Below are 20,801 nucleotides of genomic sequence, written 5' to 3'. Positions count from 1 at the left end.
GCACATTACATAATCTGAATGACTTTACGGTGTGCTCATATTGCTCTCTCAGAATCTGAAATCTGGTCTTTGGATTTTCTCTCTGTTAGACCAAATTGTATGCTTCCTCCTCCCCTACCACAATCTAATTTAGTATAGATCATAGCCCCTCAGAGCTTGTCTTAAATGCATGGGCATGACAGAAGGAATACCAAGCAAGATAATAATCTGGTTGAGAGCCTGTCAACAGAAGAGTCATTCTTTTTTTTCAAGAAGGCCTGTGGTTCTGGTACAGGAGGTACTGGAGAGATAAATCCAGGCTTATTGAGGATTAACCTTAATTAATTCCCAGACTGGTCTGTTGCAGAAAGGAAATAAATTCTTCCTACCAGGATTTGAATGCCAAACATTGGCTCGGAGGCATAGGGCAAAGAAGACTTCATCTGAGCATGTCCTCAAATTCACAGCAGGCTGCTAATAATAGCTGGCATGTATACAGCACTTAAAGGTTTATGAAACATGTCATAGACATTATCTCATTTAACCTTCACAACAACCTTGTGATGGAGGTAAACTGGTATTATTCACCCCATTTTACATATGAGAAAGCTTAGGTTCAGAGAGATAAAAATGATTTCTCTAAGGCAATACAGGTAAGAAATGCCAGAAATGAAATTTTCTTGTGACTCCAAATCTACCATTTTTCCCATCATATCATACCAAATGCCTAGATCATGTGGGCTGATTCTCCCATATAGAGAAGAACTGTTTCCAGCCCTGGTGTATATCAAATGATACTGGTGACAATACTCAGAATTAACTTATTTATGCCAGGAGTAATCAGGTCATATTGTCTTTAGCCAACAGATTTACCTGGAAGGGTAGATTAGGTTATACCCAAGATAATGTACCCTTTCCGTGTTTACCAATATTCATGCACAGAGTCTAGTTCTCAAGAAATCATTGGGTCAGAAACCAAGGGGACAACCCTGAAGGGACTGCAGAATTTGTCTCAGACAGGGATGGAATGTTCACATGTTTCATGAGGTCTTGGTCAACAGAGTTCCCCAAGAGCCCAAAGAGAGAAGAGGAGATGGGGTGGAAAGAGAATCAGAGATACAGGTTTTACCTAAGGGTACCCTAGGGAAGACTGGCTGGTATTCTACAGTACAGAGTAGGGGTTTTTCTCCTTGATCGTGATTAGGTATTTAGCCCATGCTAAATGGAGACACAAATGGAGACACTCACAATGGAGACACAAATCTAACATCATAGAACAGTTTATCTTTTTCATCTGGAGAAAGCCAGGTATGGAATTCTCCATTCTTCTGCCTTCGTTTGGGAGTCTTAAAATAGGTTAATGGGGGGGCTGGTCAGGATGTTGTCTTTCAAAGAAGAACTCCAAGTTGAAAGCCCAGTCAGACCTTGATTCAGAAACTCTGGTGGCAGAGCTTCTTCCCTCCAAGCATATTCATCCCAGATTGACTCACTAGTGCCTTCCTGGAACTGGTCCTCACTATTCCAGTCCAAGTCCTGAGCCAAAGGTCTGAAGGAACTTACATAGCCTATGATTAAATCCTAACATGGCATAGTGGATAAAGGGTTCGACTTGAAGTCATAAAATCTTACCCCTGACAAAATGTAAATAACTGCAGGCAAATTATACAACCTCTTAAAACCTCAGTTTTCTTATCCATAAAATTTGAAGATTAGACTAGATGGCTTGTAAAGTCTCTTCTAGCTCTGAAGCTATGATCCCATAAACTCTCAGCCTCCTTCCACTGCCAGGTCTTCAAATACCAGTTGCAACTTGGTGATGAAGTCCTCAAAGGAACTGAGTAGGAGGCTCATGGGATCAGAGCTAGAAGCACCTCAAAAGTCAACTTGACCAACTCATTTTATGACTGGGGCCCTGGATATTAAGCAAATGTCTTCTCATGGATAGCAAATAGTTGGGCTGAGATTCAAGCCCAGGTCCACTGACTTCTAATCCAAGGTTCTTTTTATGCTGCATTACGCTGGTTGTTTTCAATCACATGGGAATAGCCCAAGGGCTGGACCATCCAGTGAGAATACCACACCCTCATGGGATCTTTGGAGAACTGAGGGAGGTCCAAGTAAGAGGGTCAAGAAGCTTTCTAGTGCTTCTGAAGTACCACTTCTCCATTCTAGTTTGACTGATGCAGCCCTAAATCGCAGATATAAGAGGAGTTGAATGTGTTCTACCTGGAATGGGGCCTAGAGCTAGTCTGGTTCTTCTCAGACATCTGAAAGTGGTGCATTTCCTTCCCCTTTATGATAGCCTTGGACTTATCCATTCCATAGCTCTAAATGTTTGGCAGATACATACATACACACATACATATGTATATACATACATATATATATATATATATATATATATATATATATATATATATATATATATACACATGCATATTCATACATACACACAAATTTCCCAGAATGAGCCCATTCCCTGAAAACAATCACCCACAAAGGCTTAGCATACAAGGTCAGCAAGCAAATGATGGTGACTGATAACACCATAATATAACTTAGAGGTTATAGCAGAGTACAGATGTGAACAACAGTTGATATTTTCAGGACAAAGGCAGACAATTTTTCAGGCAGAGATATAATTGAAGGCTGAAGCCAGGAGGTACTTAGCTAAGTTGGAGGGGGCGAGGCAAGTCTGGGATGAAACAGGGTCAAGTTTCTAGTCCAAACAGGTAAAATGAAGAGATAATAGAAAGAAAGCAAAGCTATGATCAACAGACCAGCTCAGAATCAAATAAGACAGAGGTGCTAGTAACAAGGCAAGTGACATACTTTGACTTCCTCACCACAGGAGTCTTCTAAGTCAGATGGCAAAAAGGCATGTTTGAGCAGGCAGAGAGCTCTAAAAAGGATGAAAAGCTATCACCTCTACCTCAAGTTCCACCTTCATTTGGAACAGACAGCAGGAAACTCTCCAAGGAGAGCAAGTTGTTCTAACATGGTCTCCCCATGAAGCACAGTTCTTTAAAAAAAAAAATGACCCAATGTAGCTTCCCCATCTTCTGTACATACCCATCCCTAACAAGGGCAATCTATGCAGATCTTAAAGGGATGTTGCCTCCAGAGAAATATAAGCACACTGGAAAGAGCCAAGAGTCAAGAAGTCTGAGATTCTTGTCCAGGCTTTGCCATTTATTTGCTGTATGACCTTGAGGAAGACACCTTAGCTTCAGTGCCTATAAACTGAGATAACAATACATAAAAGAGAATAATATTTATGCCATACAAATTATGGTTTGTTGTGATGATCAAATGAGATAATGGATATAAAGGACTTTTAAAAGAATAAATACTAATTATTATATAATTAGAACAACGACTAATATTTTATCTGATATCTTTGGCTTTCTTACCCCCAAGAAGGCAAGGGGAGCTCCTCGGAGCAGGCAGCAATATGGACAAGAAATGCAACCCTAACTCCAAGTTCTTGAGATCTCTTTTTGCCTGATATCCATTGCTAAAGGATCTTGGGTAGGGTAGGGGACCTAGGTCCTGAGAGCACCAGTCTCATTTTATAAAAGAGGATTAGATTCCCAGGATGGGGGGCCTAAGTCTCTCAGGTATGTGAGATCGGACATCAGGGGTGGAATATCATTTGGTTAAGGGAGAGGACTTGGAATGGAAGGTTAGACTGTAAGGGTTTGGGGAGAGAAACCAGGCTATCTATGGACTGGAAGTGGGGTTGAGAGTTCAAGTAATGGAGTAGGAGGCAGGTTGTAAGCTTGGGGATCCAACTGTCGGGGGTAGGAGGTGTGAATGGGAGGTCACATTATCAGAGAGTGGTTGAATGTCAAAAGCTGAGGACCAAGTTTACTCACACAGTCACACTTTGGTCTGGGCAATGGTCCCCAAAGGTGCCCCCCTGCTCCTTGAAGATGATGAGGTTCCAGACAGCCAGGACCGTGTCCTCAGGGACATGGAAGTGGAAGAGCTCAGTGCTGGCAAAGGAGCGGAAAGGACTCAGCTTTCGGGGTGAGCAGGTGGAGTAATCAGTCAGGAAAAGGCCCCCTGAGGGAGATTAAGGGTAGGGGGAGAGAAAGAAAGAGAGAGAAAAGAGAGGAGAGGAGAGAAGAGAAGAGGAAAGAGGGGGAAAAGGAGAGAGGGGAGGGGGGAAAAGGAGAGAGACAGAGACAGAGACAGAGAGAGAGAGAGAGAGAGAGAGAGAGAGAGAGAGAGAGAGAGAGAGAGAGAGAGAGAGAGAATGTGTAACATCTCAAATGATAACATCCAGACTCAGTATGGTGACTTCCAAAAACCACCACCAGACCCCCCTCCCAGGGAGAGAGAGAAATGAAAGTCGAAGGAAACTCTGGCTCCCTAGTCTCCACACAAGGATCCCCTAAATCCTCCACAGTGACCTAAATAAGTTCTGCAGAAATAGATTGTGAGTCCTAAAACCTCCATAGTTACCCCAGTATCTCAAAAGGAACCACAATGAGCCCCTTAACAAGAAGACAGAGGACAAGGTCAAGGACTAGAAGGTGCTATAACAGTTGTTTCCCAAATCCCCACACAGTAACCAAAACAGACCTTCACTCCACCTGTCATATGCTAGGAGAAGCTGTACCCTCCTGAGACCTCTAACAACAATCCCAAATCCTTGGGCAAGGGGGAAGGGGAAGGAGGGAGGAAGAGCAGGAGGAAGGGAGGAAGGGAGAGGGGAGGGAGAGCGAGAGGGAGGGAAAAAGAGAGGGAGAAAAGGGAGAGAGGTATATATTCTAAGAGTCCAAAATGGCACAGAGGCAACAGAACTGAACTTGAAATCAGGAGAGATCTAAATCCCACTCAACTCGGACACTTGCTAGCTTTGTGACCTTGCAGCTTCATTCAACAACCTTGATAAGTCTTAATTTACTCATGGGTAACATGAAGACACTACATCTGGTATTTACCTCACAGGGCTGTTGTGACAATCAAATAAGAAAATGTATTTAAAGTACTTAGCAAGGGATCGATAAGCAACAGTTTTTAAGATCTTGTAACTTTGGAACTTTCCTCACGGCTATCCAACTCCCTATGGTTAATGAGTAATAAAAACCCTGAGAAAACTTCAAAAAGACTTGTGAGATTATTCAGGAACAGGAAGGATGGGAGAAGTTAGGAACCTAGAGCCCCAGTCTGCCTGAAATTAGAGGGGAGAAGACCTCTAATGCAATAGGCAGTGAGAACAGGACAGGAGGCAAGTCCGTCCTTGCGGTCCTAGAGAGATGAGCAGAGCTCCAGATCATAGTGACTTCAGGTGACAATTCATTCTCCCTCACCATATCCAACCAGTTACCAAGTCTTAGCGATTTTGCCTCCACATCTCTCAAATCCATTCCTTTTTCTCCATCCAAATGACCACCATCGTAGTATTTATCATCTATAGGGCTTGACTTTCACAATAGTCTTCTAATTAATTGGTCTCCCTTCCTCAAGGCTCTCTCCCCATTCCAATCTATGCTCTCCACAGCTTGCCAAAGTGATATTCTCAAAACATATATCTGACCTTGTCATTCCCCTGTTCAAAAAGTTCAAGTAATTCCCTAGTACCTGTAAGGAAAAATAGAAAACACAAACTCATGTTTAGCATTTCAAGCCATTCACATTCTGGCTTCAGCCTATCTTTCCAGGTTTATTACACACCGTTCCCCTTTTGATACTCTACAGTTCCCCACATACACAATCCAACCCACTTACTGCACTCATACAGAATAGCTCATTTCCCAATTCCATGAGTTGGAACAGATTGTCCCCATGCCCAGAATGCACTCCCTTCTCATCTTTGCCTGTTAGAATTCCTAGCTTCCTTCAAAATGAAACTCAAATGCCACCTCCTAATACGAAGCCTTTCTTGATGCCCCTAGCTGCAAATGATTGAAATGACTTCTATGTTACGTATTTACTTGTATATGTATATGTTGCTTCCCCCAGGTGAATGAGCAGAAATTGTCCTGCTTTTGCATTCGTATTCCTAGCCTCCAGTAAAGTGTCTGGCATCTAGTAAGAGCTTGATTGCTTATTGTTTGATTGACTGATAGCAACAGATGAGTATACTGCCTATGGAGACCCAGAGAACATGTTGAAACTATAACTAGTGTAGAAAGAGGCAAGCAACTGGGACTCTGGGTATTTAAAGACACAACTAGGGAAGTTTTATTCAAGCAGTTCCAAGATGAAGGAGATCCCCAAATACCAGGGAACTCCAGAGGGAAAGTCTCTGGAGAAATTTGACAAAGAAGGTCACAGGGATTATAGAAGCCCAGTTATCCAGCTGAAGCTGAGGATATTAAGGATGATGGGAACTACTCTGTGACAACAGCCAGAACCAGCCCTGGATAAGCCCCAAGGACAACTCATGAAATACAAAACTTCAGGCGACAGCAGGCACTGTGCTGGTGAAAGCAGAGAAGGAGGAGGAGGAGGAAGGTCCAAGGGCTCAAGTAAAGCTACCCCAGGAGGGTAGCTTTGGACTCAGTACTGAGAAACAGGTAGATATACCCACACTGAGCAGTATCAGAACCTCAATTCAAAATCAAGCAACAGGTACATAATAAGCACTTGCTATATGTGCTGGGCATTTTTGGTGGGCACTCAGGATACCAATAAAAACAAAACCATCCCTAGCCTCAAGATATGTACATAGATAAACATATACAAAATTTATAAAGGATGGGAGAGGACTGCACTAGCAGCTAGGTAATCTGGAAAGATTTTTTGTAAACAGTGGCATCTGAACAGAGCTTTGAAATAAACGAAAAATTCTAAAACAAGGAGATAAGAAGGGAGTGCATGCATGAGGTGCAGCCTCTACAAAGGGACAGAGATGGGAGATGGAGGTTCAAGGGTTAATCATGGCTCTGGGGGAGAGAATCTTGCAAAGGGAAGAAGATGAGGTAATGTGATGAGCAGAGCTACAGAGGGAGCTTGAGCTAAGACTGAGCTCAGCTGCAAGAAAAATGGGGGAAAAGTAAAGACAAAGGATGCCCCTGAATAAGGAAATGGTACTATGCCCCATGTGCAGCTAGGTGGCACAGAGTGTCAGGTCTGGAGACAGGAAGACTCATTTTCCTGAGTTCAAATCTGGCCTCAGACATTGTGTGTGTGTCACAGGGCCATATAACTTTGGGTAAGTCACTTGACCCTGTTTGCCTCAGTGTCTTCATCTGTAAAATGACTTGGAGAAGGAAATGGCAAATCATTTCAGTTTGTCTGCCAAAAAAAACCCAGTGGGGTCACAAAGAGTCAAACACAACTGAAAAATGACTGAACAACAGATATGCCCCATGTCTTATGTATCTTTGACAGGCAACAGAGTAGCAGAAAAACCCTCAGAGATTATTTAATACATGCCTTTTCTAATAAGTCCCAAATATTAGTGCATCCTAGAGGTCCTCCAGTCTCTGCAGTTCTCCCCATGGCCATATGTCAGGGCATTTCAGCAGAAGAAATTTCAGACCTCTTTTTCCAGAAAGAAATGCCTCCTGGGAAAACTTTAAAATAGCAGCCTATATGAGGTCTTCCCAAGGATCAGATTTAACCAGAATTATTTCTGGACCAAACTATGCACTATAACCTGAGACGAGTCAGTCTTTCATCACTATGGTATTAAGAGATTTGGCAGTCAAACAGTGCCAAGCAATTAAGGTGAATGCTATGGAAAAAGACCTCGACATGATATCCCTTGATATACTATATCTTCTCTCCCAGGAGATCTGACAATTAGTAACTGAGCAGAAGCACCAGACTGTCTTTCATGCAGAGAGCAAGTGAGCCTGACCTTCCAAGAGAGATGAGATTAGAGGGCCTGACCAACAGGGAAGAAAGGAAGATTTACTTGGCAAAGAGTCAAGTGAAAATTGGGAAGAAGGAAAAAATGGAGATTTAAAGGGACATGTGGGTTATGAATGTAGGAAACTAAGACTCTTTTAATTCAAGTACATAGGAAAGACCAGAACTGGGAAGATGGGACTCAAATTTTCCCTAGTGCTTGCATGTGTGAGTGTTGTGAAGGTAGAAAAAGAGAAAGAGGGACCTTGTGTCAGAATCAGACACTGGATTAATGGCAGAATGGATGAGGAGCTCAGGTCAGCACCATGGCTTGGAAAGAAACAGAGCTAGTCACAGGAGGGCTGCATTGCCTAGCCATTATTAGCTTAAGGGACATTAAAGGAAGACCAGGGACTACTACCTTGGGTGTTAATCAGGCCAAACGCTTTGCAGAGCCGTTTGGTAGATATGCTAATTGTGGACTCAGGATTCAGACCCAAGTAAATGTATCCTCTTCTAGGAAGGACATGACAGTCCTTGGGGCACTATCTTGGTGTGGACACATTTCTTTGTATCTTTCCCATGGGAAGATAGCCAAGGGGAACTGTGTGCTGTGATGACATTTTCCCTTTCCTGGGCCAACCTAGAATCTGAGAGTTGTAAAGATGATGTGGTGCTAACAGTGGTGATTGTGGCGATGATGCAGTGATAATGGTAGTACCTGCGATGGCGGTGGTAGTGATGAAAATGATGATAAAGATGATGGCACTTATAAAGCATGTCAAAGATTTCAAAGGACTTGACTTATATTACCTCATTTGAGTTTTTTTATATACTTATATATTCATATGTACTTATATTATCTCATTTAAGCCTTTTCGGGTAGATACTATAGGCATTATTCCTATTTTACCAATAAAGAAATGAGACTCATAGAGGTCAAATACATAGCCCTTAGTCTTACAGATAGTTAAGTGTCAGAGTGAGATTTGAACCCAAGCCTTCCTGACTCTAAGTACAACATGGCATCTATTATACCATGCTGTCTCTCAGGGATCTCAGGAGCCATGTAGTCCAGCCCATACCTGACTGAAAATTCCCTGACAAGTTATCATACTTAGCTCCCACTGGAGGCCTCTGCTTTTATACTGATTCACCCAGAATCTGCCTGCCTATGACTATTACTCATTATACCTGGTTTTGCCCACTGGAGCCAAACAGTGCTAACTGCTTCTATTAGACAGCAAGTAAGTCTTCTGTTCTCCAAGTTAAACACCTTCATTTCCTTCAAGCAACTATAATATGGCACACATAGTCTCTAGTCACTTCATTATCCTGGTTGCTCTCCTTTGGACGTGCTCCAGTTTGTTCCTGGTTCCAGCCCTCTTTACTTCTCACCTGGGCTACTGCAAGAGCCTAGGCCTCATAATTGGTCTCCCTATCTCATGTCTTTCCCCACTCTAATTCATCCTCCTCAAAGCTGACAAAGAGATTTTTTCCAAAATTACAGATATTACCATATCATCCCAACTCCTTTATGGCACTCAATAAACTCTGCTGTCTCCCTGTTACCTCTAGGATCAAATATATAGTGCTCTGGCATTTAAAGCTCTTCACAAACTAGCCTCTTCTTACCTTTCCAATCTTCCTACATGTTACTCCCTGCTTTGTGTACTCTCAGGTCTAGCCATAGTAGACTACTTGCTGTTTTATATTCACAACACTTCATTTCCCATCGCCACACCTTTGCACTGGATGTCTCCCATCCCTAGTATGCATTCCCTCCTCATCTCTCGGAATCCCCGGTTTTCTTCAAGACTCTGCTCAAGTGTGCCTTTCCATGTGTGGTCTTTCCTGGTCCCCTCCTCCAGCTATTAGTGCCCTCTCTCTCCAAACTACCTTCTATTCATTTGTAGATATTCTGCATATTTTTAATGGAGCACACATCCTAGGGTGTTTATTCTAACTACTCCTCAGGCTTATGAATCTGATCCCCAGAATGTGGCTCCTACATCCCCTCAGCCAGTGTGAGTGGACTTCCTTCACATCCCTTGTTCATGTCCAGTAAACCAACAACAACCTTAACTACATCTAACATTTACATAGTGTCTGTTACGTGCCAGGCACTACGCTAAGTGTTCTACAATTATCATCTCACTGGATCCTCAGAACAATCCTGCAAGGTAGATGATGTCATTATTATAATTATCTTCCCATTATTATAATATTCATATATTAATTTCTATAAAAATCTTCATAAAATAGCATTATTATTATCTTGCATTGTACACATGAAGAAACTGAGGGAAACAGAAGGTGAGTGATCTGCCTGGGGTCACACAGCTGGTGAGTGTCTGAGGGCAGATTCGAACTCTGGTCTTCCTGACTCCAAGCCCCACATTCTACCCGCTATTCTACCTAGATGCCTCAGCTACTGAGATGTTCTCACCTGATGAATGCTTCAGGACATAAAATCTTTTCTCTTATTTTTGGTGGTGGGGTGATTTCATCTGTTTACTCAACCAGCCTCTACTCTTATGTATGTACATGTATGTGTAGCATCCCCAGTGAAAAGGTAACTTCCTTGAGGGAAAAGACTTTGACTTTGTCTTCAACTGAGCAGTGCTTAGGGCAGTACCTGTCACATAGTAGGGGCTTAATAAATGCTTGTTGGTTGTTGGATTGGTCTGGCATTATCCTTCCCAGAATTGCTCACCAATACTACAAATATGAGCATGGGATTTGGATTGAGAGGACCTTCAAATCCCAGCTCTGCTCTTTACTATTCATGTAGCCTTATGCAAGTCATTTCCTCTCTCTCTGTGCCTCAGTTTCTTCATCTATAAAAGAAGGGACCTGGACTAGATGATTTCAAAGGTCCCTTCCAGTGCTAAATCTATGCTCCTATAACTGTTTAATGAAAACGGGGATCACCTAGTCCATATCATTGGCATCCCCTACTGTGCCTCCATATGGTATACTCTGCATACCATCACTCCTTGAAATGATGTTCAAAATCTTCACATATTGTTACTTAATAATTCGGCCAATCAAAGGCTTATTTCATCTAAGGATGGTCAGGTTCACTCTCTCCTAAGCCCATTAATGAAGAACTTTTAAACTAGACCCCCAAAGAGCCAAGACCAGGAAAGAAACATCATGAAGTGGTCTGTAACATGCATCACCCTGTAACATGTGCTTCCCTGCCACAGAAGTCTTTTTTGTTCTTGTTCAGCCGGGTCCAGCTCTTTACGACCTCATCTGAGGTTTTCTTGGCAAAGATACTAGAGTGGTTTGCCATTTCCTTCTCCAAGTCATTTTACAGATGAGGAAATTGAGACAAAGTGGGTTAAGTGAATTGCCCAGGGTCACACAGCTAGTAACTTGTCCAAAGCCAAATTTGAATTCAGGTCTTCCTGACTCCAGGCCGGCGCTCTATCCACTGTCCCACCTAGCTAACCCAAAAGTCTTATAGCAGAACAAAGAGAGAGCATGGCTTTTTCAGGAAAATCTTCTGACTTGGAAAGTCTAAATGATTGGGAGTAGGGGGGAAGGAAGCAAGTTGTTCTGTTTGCTGCTTTAAACTAGAGCCTGGAATTTCATTGATGTAGGGAACTTTCTTTGAGACAACTTCCTCTATCAATGCACATCAGGATCTTCTCAGCAATTTATAGTGTTAACTTGTCTAGTGTAATATTTCCACAGTGGGAGGCACCCTAAAGATGTTCCTATCAAGTGGTGGTCAGGAAGATGAGCTTGCTGCCTTGGTAGTATTCTGGTCAGGAGAGGTAGGGATGAGGCTGGACAGAGATTCAAAAATCTAAGGAAGAAAATTCCTTGCACCAAATTAAATGGGCTGAGCAAATGGTAAACCAAAAGGCACTATCTGTTGTAATCCACTTCTAAATGGTTGTCAAGAAAAATTAACTTGATTCTCCTTAGGAGACATATAGAAGTCAAGATAATCAGCAGCTGTTTTTCACCTTTGTTGTGCCCTTTGATTTAATTCAACATTAAGGTCTTACTATGTAGAAGGCACTGTAGTAGACTTTAGGGATACATTGGATCTTGGATCTTGCAGTCCACTAGGGGGCATACAACATGTCTACTAATAAGTAAAAAATCTGGGTGCCATATGGACACCAGCAATTCAAGGTGCTCTAGGAAGACTTGGAAAAGGAGAAATTCTCTTGGATTTAGGTAAGGACAGGATTGGGAAAGGCTTCCCAGAAGAGGTGGTGCTTGAGCTGAACCTCAAAGGAACAGAAAGATTTCCATGGGTAGAGAGGAGTGCATGAATGAAGACAAAAATGGCGGGATAAGATGAAGGAATTGTTTCGTAACCCAAGTTGGCTGAAATGGAGAGTTCATGGGGGCAAGGGGAAGGGAGGGATCTTCTTAATCCCCTCAGATTTATACAGCTTAAGGTTTACAAATGTGAACCAAGTGTGGAAATGTAGGTTGGTCCCTGAAAAGTAGAGAACAAAATACATACTAAGTAGTCTGTGAGTTGTCTTATAAGCTATTAATGGAGAGCCACTAAAGATATTTGTACGTGGTCAGACATGTGCGTTAGTAAGATTGCTTCCTGTGTGATGGATGAACTAAAGAAAGAAGACCCTGAAGGCAGGAGACCTTAATGATAGCCCAGGCTAGCTATGGTTATAGTTTTAAATAGGGTGGGGTTAGGGAAGAGGTGAATGAAGAGGAGGGAGGGAATGCAAGAGATGGTATGGAAGTAGAACTAATAGGACTTAACAGATTAGATATGGAAGAGAAGGGAAGGAAACAAGCAATTATTAAGTGCCTACCATGTGTACTGTGCTCTACAATACTATCCCATTTGCTTTTCACAACCACCCTGGGGAATATATTTTACAGTTGGGGAAACTGAAGCAAGCAGAGATGAAGTAACATGTGCAGGGTCACACAGCTAGTAAATTTCTGAGGTTGGTTTTTAATTCAGGTCTCTCTGATTCCAGGTTTAGAGCTCTATCTACTTCTCCACCTAGGGTCATAGATGACCTTGATGTTTTTTAGTCTGGATGGGCTAATGGATAAGAGGATCTATGAGTTCTCTGAGGCATTACTCCTAGTGTTTTTGCCTTTCTTTGTATCCTTAGCACTTAGCACAACGCCTGGCACAGAGTAGTACCATAACAAATACTTGCTGACTTACTGCTGTCATAAACAAAACTAAGGAAGCTGAAGAGAGAACAGTTTTAAGGGAAAAGAAGATGAGATTAGTTTCGGTGTTGACTCTGAGTTGCCAGAATTTCTCTGAGGGAAAGGAGGAACCCAGGAGCACTGGTGCCAGAAATAAAAGACAAGACATGGCTATTGGTGATCTCCAAAGACAGAAAGGTGAATCTAAGAAGCATCAGGCCTAACCCCCTTCCTCTTCGTCACAGCAAAGTCGATTTACTCTTCCTCTCCCATCTCCATCTCCCCCAACCTTGAAGCTGGATAGGACTTCTAGGAGTGGCTGTGAGGAGGGGAGCTCAGGGAAGCCAAAGTACTTACTCCAAAGAGTAAGTACTTACTCCTTTTCATGTCTATCACCCAGCTAAGTGGTACAGTGAATGGGAGCCTTCCCTCACTCATATCAAAGTCAACTGCGAGTCATGTCATCACCTTGATGTCATGGTCCTCTTCAAGAATGAAGGACAAACACAACATGTGAGTGAGTAGCAGCCTCTCCTCCTCTTCTCTCTTCTCTTCTCTTCTCTCCTCTCCTCTCTTCTCCCCTGGTGTTCTGCCCAGGAGAAGGTAAACTCCATGACCAAAAGCTGCCTTTTTTCCTCTGGGTTTACTGGCTACATTTCTTGCTCAAAGATCAAACCTTAAACCCAATCCATTCTGGAGCTCATAGACTAGACAGCAAGTTCCCACCCACCTAGATTAGTGGATCTAATAACTAAATAGTGATTGTTCCTCTTTTACCCAGGAACCCTGAGGGTCTTCCCCTCCCAGTTTGACTTTTTTTTTTTTTTATTAATGGGGCCATCCCTTGAGTAACTAAAAAAAGCCTATTCATTGAATGGGTGTATCTCACTCAAAGTAAGATTGTGATAAGAGCCTGAAAGGACCAGGGTCTCACATTGCATCCTGGGCCATCTCCAGTCATCCTGATGAATATAAGGCCACTGGATCCAGATGGCTCAGAAGAAGAAGGTCAGATTGGTGACCCTGCACAGCCCTCTCTCACTCAAATCAAAGTCAACTGCAAGTCATGTCATCATCTTGATGTCATGGTCCTCTTCGAGAACGAAGGACAAACACAACAAAAAAGAGGATGGAGTGCTGAACCTAGAGTTCACAAAGACCCAAATTCAAATCCAGCCTCAGAAATTTATTAGCTAAACACTAGTAACTTAACCTCTCTCTGCCTCTATTTCCTCATCTGTAAAATGGAGGCACCTATCCTCCAAGGTTTCTGTGAGGATCCAACAAGATAATCTAAACACTGTATAAATGATAATTACTATTATCAATATTCCTCATACCTGATTGTTTATCCAAGCAGAGGCAGTCCTATAAGGTTCAATGTCATGGAACAGGTTAGTAGGCAGGGAGGGAGGGAGCAGGGAAAGGGGAAAGAGATAGGGAATCCCACAAAGCAGATGGGTTTCCAAGGTTTGCAACTGTGTTGGGAGCAAGGATAACATGTATCATAAAACTGTTAAAAATTCTTATCACGTTGTAACTTTCCTTGGGCCTTTTTTTAATCCCCTATTTGTTTCACTGTATCCCTTGGATACTTTGATGGACCCACAATGAATCTCATTGATATCTGTGAACTCTCCCCTGGCACCTTCTTATCATCCATGTCCATGTCCTTTCATAGATGCTCCACAGATAACCATCTGCCCCATGAACAGAAGGTCTTCCTCTGAGTATTTTAATATTTCATCCATGTATCAGTGCAGTATTCAGGTTGTAGCTGTTATCCATATTAGTAAAAAATAAAAAATAAACCCTTAGCAAAATCCCGCTCAAGATCAGGAGGATATGGGAGAAATTGGGAAGCTGCATCTTATTTCTCAGTAGATCTAAGGGGCTGAAGAGTGGATATGACAGAATAGACAGCAGTAGTAAAGAAAAGGAAGAGGTAGTCCATTCCCCAGGGGTCTACAGATGAAAGGACAAGGTGGAGACTTGGGGCATGTCAGAGACCCAGAAGTGATCCTCTGAGAGCATGGCTGGACAGAAGATGCCTGAGTGATTCTCTAACAAAATAAAGGGTAAGATAAGATCCACACAAAAGCTCAAATATGCAACTAGCATTATCACATTATAAAGTCAAATTCCTAATAACAAATCTACATAGTAACAGAAAAAAGTAATGAGATTCATACTGTTTGGAGATGAAATCAGTCCATTATTTTATTAGCGAAATCTTGTACACACCTTTGGACATTCAACAAGCACATTCAAACCCATGTTCACAGTCTGTGTTATTGAAATTAAAGCTTATTATCTCCCTTCACTCCACTCCAGTCCCCAGAATCCACCCTGCTACTTAACTGTTCACAATACATGGATTAAATGGGAGTCACTAACTCTATCCCTTCCCATGAGATGAAGGCCCATCAAGTGTTATCCTCTACACCCACCACTGACTCCTAACATCCTCCAGATCTCATCATATGTTCTACCTCTAAGTTCTGAACAAGCATCATTATCATCTAAACTACTGCGGTAACCCCAGGATTCCTAGACTTTGTCATCCGACCCATTTCTGCACCCTTAAGATTTCCCCTCTCCCCTGCAAGCGAATTCTCTTTTATGTGTGTCTCTCCCCATTAGAGTGTTAGTTGGTTGGAAGCAAGGTCTATCTCACTTTTTCTATTTGTGTCCCTAGCAATTAGCACAAAATGCTTGGCACGTAGTAAGCACTTAATGAGTGCTTTTTTATTCATTCATTATCTCTGAAGGAAAAAAAATTAGGTATTTACTGAAAATTTATTAGATAAATTACTGTGTTAAAAAACACTCTTTGGGAGAAACTTATTTATTTAATTAAGGAGTACCCCAGGAAAGTGGGGAAATTTAACAGCCAATAAACATAAGTAGTCAATCTATCCTTGACTGAGGAAGAGACTAATATATGCTCTTGTCCTCTTCCTTCCTCCCTTCACTTCCTTCTGTTCCTTTCTTCTTTTATTCTACTCCTAGGACAGCCCCCTTTACAGTCATAAACAAGGAAAACCCAACTGCTCCATGAGATTCTCTATCCCTCTCCCCTTCCCCTGATGTCTCCCTCCCTGCCTACTCATTCACTGTTTCTCTTTTACCCGGGAACCCTGATGATCTTCCCCTCTCAGTCTGATTTTTTTTAAAGGGGCCATTCCTTGATTAACTACTTAAACTTAACTATTGAATGGGTGTATCTCACTCAAAGTGAGAATTCGATAAGACCTTAGCCTAAAATGGCAAGGGTCTCACATTTCATCCTGGGCCATCTCCAGTCATGCTGATGAATATCAGGTGACCAGACCCAGCTGGCTCTGAAGGAGAAAGTGAAGCTGGTGACCTTGCACAACCCTCCCTCCCTCAAATCAAAGTCAACTGCAAGTCATGTCATCATCTTGATGTCATAGTCCTCTTCAAGAACGAAGGAAAACACAACTCATCTGCTCCAAGACACTGAACCCCATAGGGGTACCTCTGCTTGGATAGTCAGGTTAGAGGGAGAAGACTGGGTATGGGTAAGCAATGGAGTGAGACAGAAGACTAGGTACTTACTCTCTGTAGAGGGGGTATTCCCCTTCTACCTACCACCTACTCCCAGCAGTCCTTTCCAGCTTCAGAGATGTGGGTAGGGTTAAGGTGGGACAGATAATTAACCAACTTTGCTGATTTCCCTTTCTTTAAAGAGCTTGGGGCAGGAATGCAGTCTGAACCTGAAAGCCTGGCATTGAGAAGGATCAGCCTCCCTTACATTGTTAGAAGTATCTAGCACAGGGTCCCTCCACTGTACTACCACAGGATCCTTAGACTTTTCCATCTGACCCATTTCTGCACCCTGAAGATTTCCCATCTCCCCTGCAAATGAACTCACTTTTACGTGCAGTACAGAAGTAGGAAGCTATTGCTACTATTTCCACTGCTGTTACAAATGTGTAAACTGTACTAAGAGCACAATTACTAGCTGCACTCAGGTTTTATACAAGAAAGAAAGGGTCAGTAAAGTGAGGCCGATATTAAAACCTATGTGGTATCAAGAGTGTGCTTGTCAACATCAGTGCATGTTTAAGCTTAATTAATCTTCATTATTACTGATATTTTTCCTCCATTTTCTTAAGTCTAGACAATAAACAAAACATTAAATCAAGCCCTAAATTGTAGCATTTGCCGATTTTTAAGGTGTAAATGATCACACTGACATTTTAATCTCACAACAGGATTCAGCTGGCTTAGCACAACCCAATTCTCATCCATGTATCACATGACCCACACCTGGAAGAACAATAGGGGTCGTCATTGCCCACCTTCCTCATTGCCACGCAAGTCTTGACACTTCACATTCCTTCTGCAACTACTAAATTCTCAGTAGCACTAACTTCCGTCATTTGCCAAGGTCCTCTATCCTCAGGGCCCCTGCAAGATAAAGAGTTTTCTATTTCTCATCATTTTCCCCTGAAGTGATAACTGCAAGCAAAACATGAGATAACAAAAAAAAAAATTGGCCCCAATAATGGAACAGAACCCTTCCACTCATATGACCTACGTGATAAATGCTATCACAATACCAGGGAAACTACAATAATGTAAATCACATATTTATATAGTCTGTATGGTTTACACAGCATTTTATAGGCCTTATCTCATCTGAGCCACATGACAACTCTGTGATAGTATAAGCATTAGCATTCTGAATTTACAGACAGGGCTCAGAAAAACTGAGGGTCATGTCAATGGTCAAACAGCTAATACACTAGTAGATCCATCTTCTGAATCTGGCTGAATACTTGTTCCAGTGTACTATTCTTTCTTTCTGTAGATATCCTATATACACATCCTCCCTTATCAGGGGTAAATCCCATAGCACCAAAGTAGTGGAAAGAAAAGTCCTCACATACCACAGTCTGTGCTATAGCCAGATGTTCTTATTATAATACCAAGATGATAATGAATGCATTCATATAAAGACTGCCTTAGCCTGAATAAGTCCCATTGTGACACCAAGATAAGAAAAACAGCTGAGTTCTCTACACAGAACCTACAATGTCCAGGCTGTCACATTACCAAAACAAATAGTAACAAATTTCCTTGTAAACCTCATCATAATACTAATGGCATGTATTATACGACAATAAGATAATGGGAATGGCGTGTCACAAAGCATAGAGTGCTAGAATTGGATTCAAGAAGGCACGTATTCAAAATTCCCCTCTAATATTTACTGTGTCCCCATTAGGAAGCCACTTAAATTCTCTTCAGTTTCTTTGTCTATAAAATGGGAATAATAAATTTGCAGGGTTCTTGTGAGGTTGAAATGAGTTAAAGTGCTTTCCAAACATTAAAGCGTGTATAACAGTCAATTATTTTCATCATGGTCATTGATTTATTAAATGCAGTTCATTTATTCTGTAAGCTTGACCTTGTATAAACACGTATCATACACAGAAAGACGTGAATGTGGTATGTGATCTTCAGGTTGGATTCTATCACAAATAACACTACTGAGCACGTACTCCAGGGAAAACAAAAACAGAACAGATGATCCCATACATACCAAAATACCCATAGTAGCACTTCTGTGGTCACAAATAACTGAAGATAATGTAAGTGCCCATCATTTGGGGGGGAGGGGTTTGTGGTATGTGAACAGGATGGAATATTATTGTGTAGTAATAAGAAATAACAAATATGATGAATTTAAAAGAAAGCAGTGAGGTTTGCGTAAACTGATAAACAGCATAAGATAAAGGGATGCAGGAAAACAATGCACACAATGTTACAATGTAAGTGAAAGTGACTAAAAGGGAAAACAGCACGTCCTGTCCCTTCTCTCCGCAGAGAAACAATGAACTGCAAGGGCAGGATGTTGCTTACATTTTCAGACATGATCACTATTACTTGGGTTTTTTGCTTAACTTTTTTTTATTCAGTACAAGGAAGAGTTCAATGTTAGGAGACAAAGGAAAAGAGATGTATCTGGAAATGACTGCGAAATAAAAACAGAAGCCATTGATGATATTTATTTTATAAACAAGTACTGTTTTAACACCAAAATCACAGTAGTGAAAACATTTCCAAATTCCCAATGAAAAATGTGTTTATTATACACAGCCTGCAGCATCTCTTACAACCCCCACGCCATGATAATGAATGCACTCCTATAATGGCCTGCAAGGCCATTATAGTGGCTCCCACTCATTATGAGTGGCTCCCACTCATTACAAATCAAAGGCCAGAATCATTAATGGGGAAAGGGTAACCTTAGAGTAAAAATGTCTAATTTCCTCATTTGGCTTATGAGATTTGTCTCATTACTTCATAGCCATATCAATTACATGTACATGAAAGCCCATAAAAATATGTGCAAATGGTCCACAGAATTCCAGTTAAATACTATGATCATAAGAAGAGCAAGAAAATGAAAAGATTTTGAATGTCATGAAAATATGTAAACTCACATAGATGACCTCATTACCCATTGCAACACCCAGGTCACAGTAAGAAATATATTCACATGGTTTGTGTTGGGTCAAAATGTCAAGAGCATGTTATTTCATTCACAAAGGGAATCCATGCAAAGCTGCAACCCTTCCACAACTTCCAGTCCTGGACAGTTGCCTGAGGTACAGGAGACAAAGTGACTCAAATATGGTCATATAGCTAGAAAGTAGAAAGGGATAGTGGTAGATTTGAACTCAAGTCTCCTTCAGGTCAAGTCAAGTGTTCTATCCATTTATACCTGCTACTTCTTGTGACCTTGTGATCTAAGATGAAATTTCATTATGACACTGAGATCATTACGTATGCATACACAGACATATAAGTGCATGTATATGACCTATAATATCCAGGTTAAGGGCATGACATTGTCCCTAAGTCATAAGTTCTCCAGGCTAACCATACCTAATTCCTACAACCATTCCTAGTCATAGTCTTCAGTCCCCTCATTATTCTGGTGGCTCTCTTCTAAGCATCATCCAATTGGTCATTATTCTGGGTTCATGCCTTCCAATCTGGAGACAAGATGGAGCTGACTCAGAAGGCATGTTACATTCTTAAAATGTGGTTGCCAGAACAGTACATGCTATTCTGTATCCTGGGCCATCTCCGGTCATCCTGATGAATATCTGGTCACTGGATCCAGATGGCTCAGGAGAAGAAAGTGAGGATGGTGCCCTTGCACAGCCCTCCCTCACTCTAAACAAAGTCAAATGCAAGTCATGTCATCATTTCTCTGATGTCATGGTCCTCTTGAAAAACGAAGGACAAACACAACCTGGGAATAGACAGCTGCCTAGGGACCCAGCTATCTGGGGAATTCAGCTCATCCTCTCCTATCTATCTCCCCCTCCCTTTCCTTTTTACTCTCCAAAGGAAGGTAAATTTGGATGGCCAGTTAACTTGGGGCTTACTGGCCAGCTTAGTTTAGCTTTGCTTTGCTTTGCTCTCCTGTCCTGCCCTCTTCTGTCCTTCTCTCTCCTGTCCTTTCCTTTCCTGATCTTAAACCTTAAACCTACTGCACTCTGAAGTCCATAGACTGGGTCCCTGCCCAAACTCCACTGTTTCCTGGACCCCTCCTGGCTGAAGAATGATTATCAATTGTAACTGCTTCCCTTCCCTTCCATCTTGATTTAGTTATTTTTCTTTTGCTCATTAAAGGGGCCACTCCCTAACTACTTCTTAAACAGGCCTATTCACAGTATGGGCCTTACCTCACCCTAAGTGAGTACCTGAATAGGCCCAAGACCAAAGAGGCCAAGGTCTCCCATTGCAACCTGGGCCATCTCCAGTCATCCTGATATCTGGTCACTGAATCCAGATGGTTC

The 20,801-nt window shown here is 41.9% G+C and overlaps 1 protein-coding gene across 3 annotated transcripts in view; it reads right to left on the bottom strand.

The window, feature by feature from the left end:
- Positions 1–20,801, bottom strand: part of TMEM8B (transmembrane protein 8B) — a 79,352-nt gene that overhangs the window by 50,048 nt on the left and 8,503 nt on the right. For all 3 annotated transcript variants that reach the window (XM_072607179.1, XM_072607169.1, XM_072607164.1), the window contains exon 2: positions 3,858–4,047. In XM_072607179.1, the coding sequence (XP_072463280.1) occupies positions 3,858–4,047 (190 nt within the window). The remainder of the gene's footprint in view (positions 1–3,857; positions 4,048–20,801) is intronic.

The sequence above is a fragment of the Notamacropus eugenii genome, chromosome 1, assembly GCF_028372415.1.
Source record: "Notamacropus eugenii isolate mMacEug1 chromosome 1, mMacEug1.pri_v2, whole genome shotgun sequence".
Taxonomy (NCBI): domain Eukaryota; kingdom Metazoa; phylum Chordata; class Mammalia; order Diprotodontia; family Macropodidae; genus Notamacropus; species Notamacropus eugenii.
Note: the sequence above shows the minus strand (reverse complement) of the source record. Positions and strands in the feature narration are given on the sequence as shown.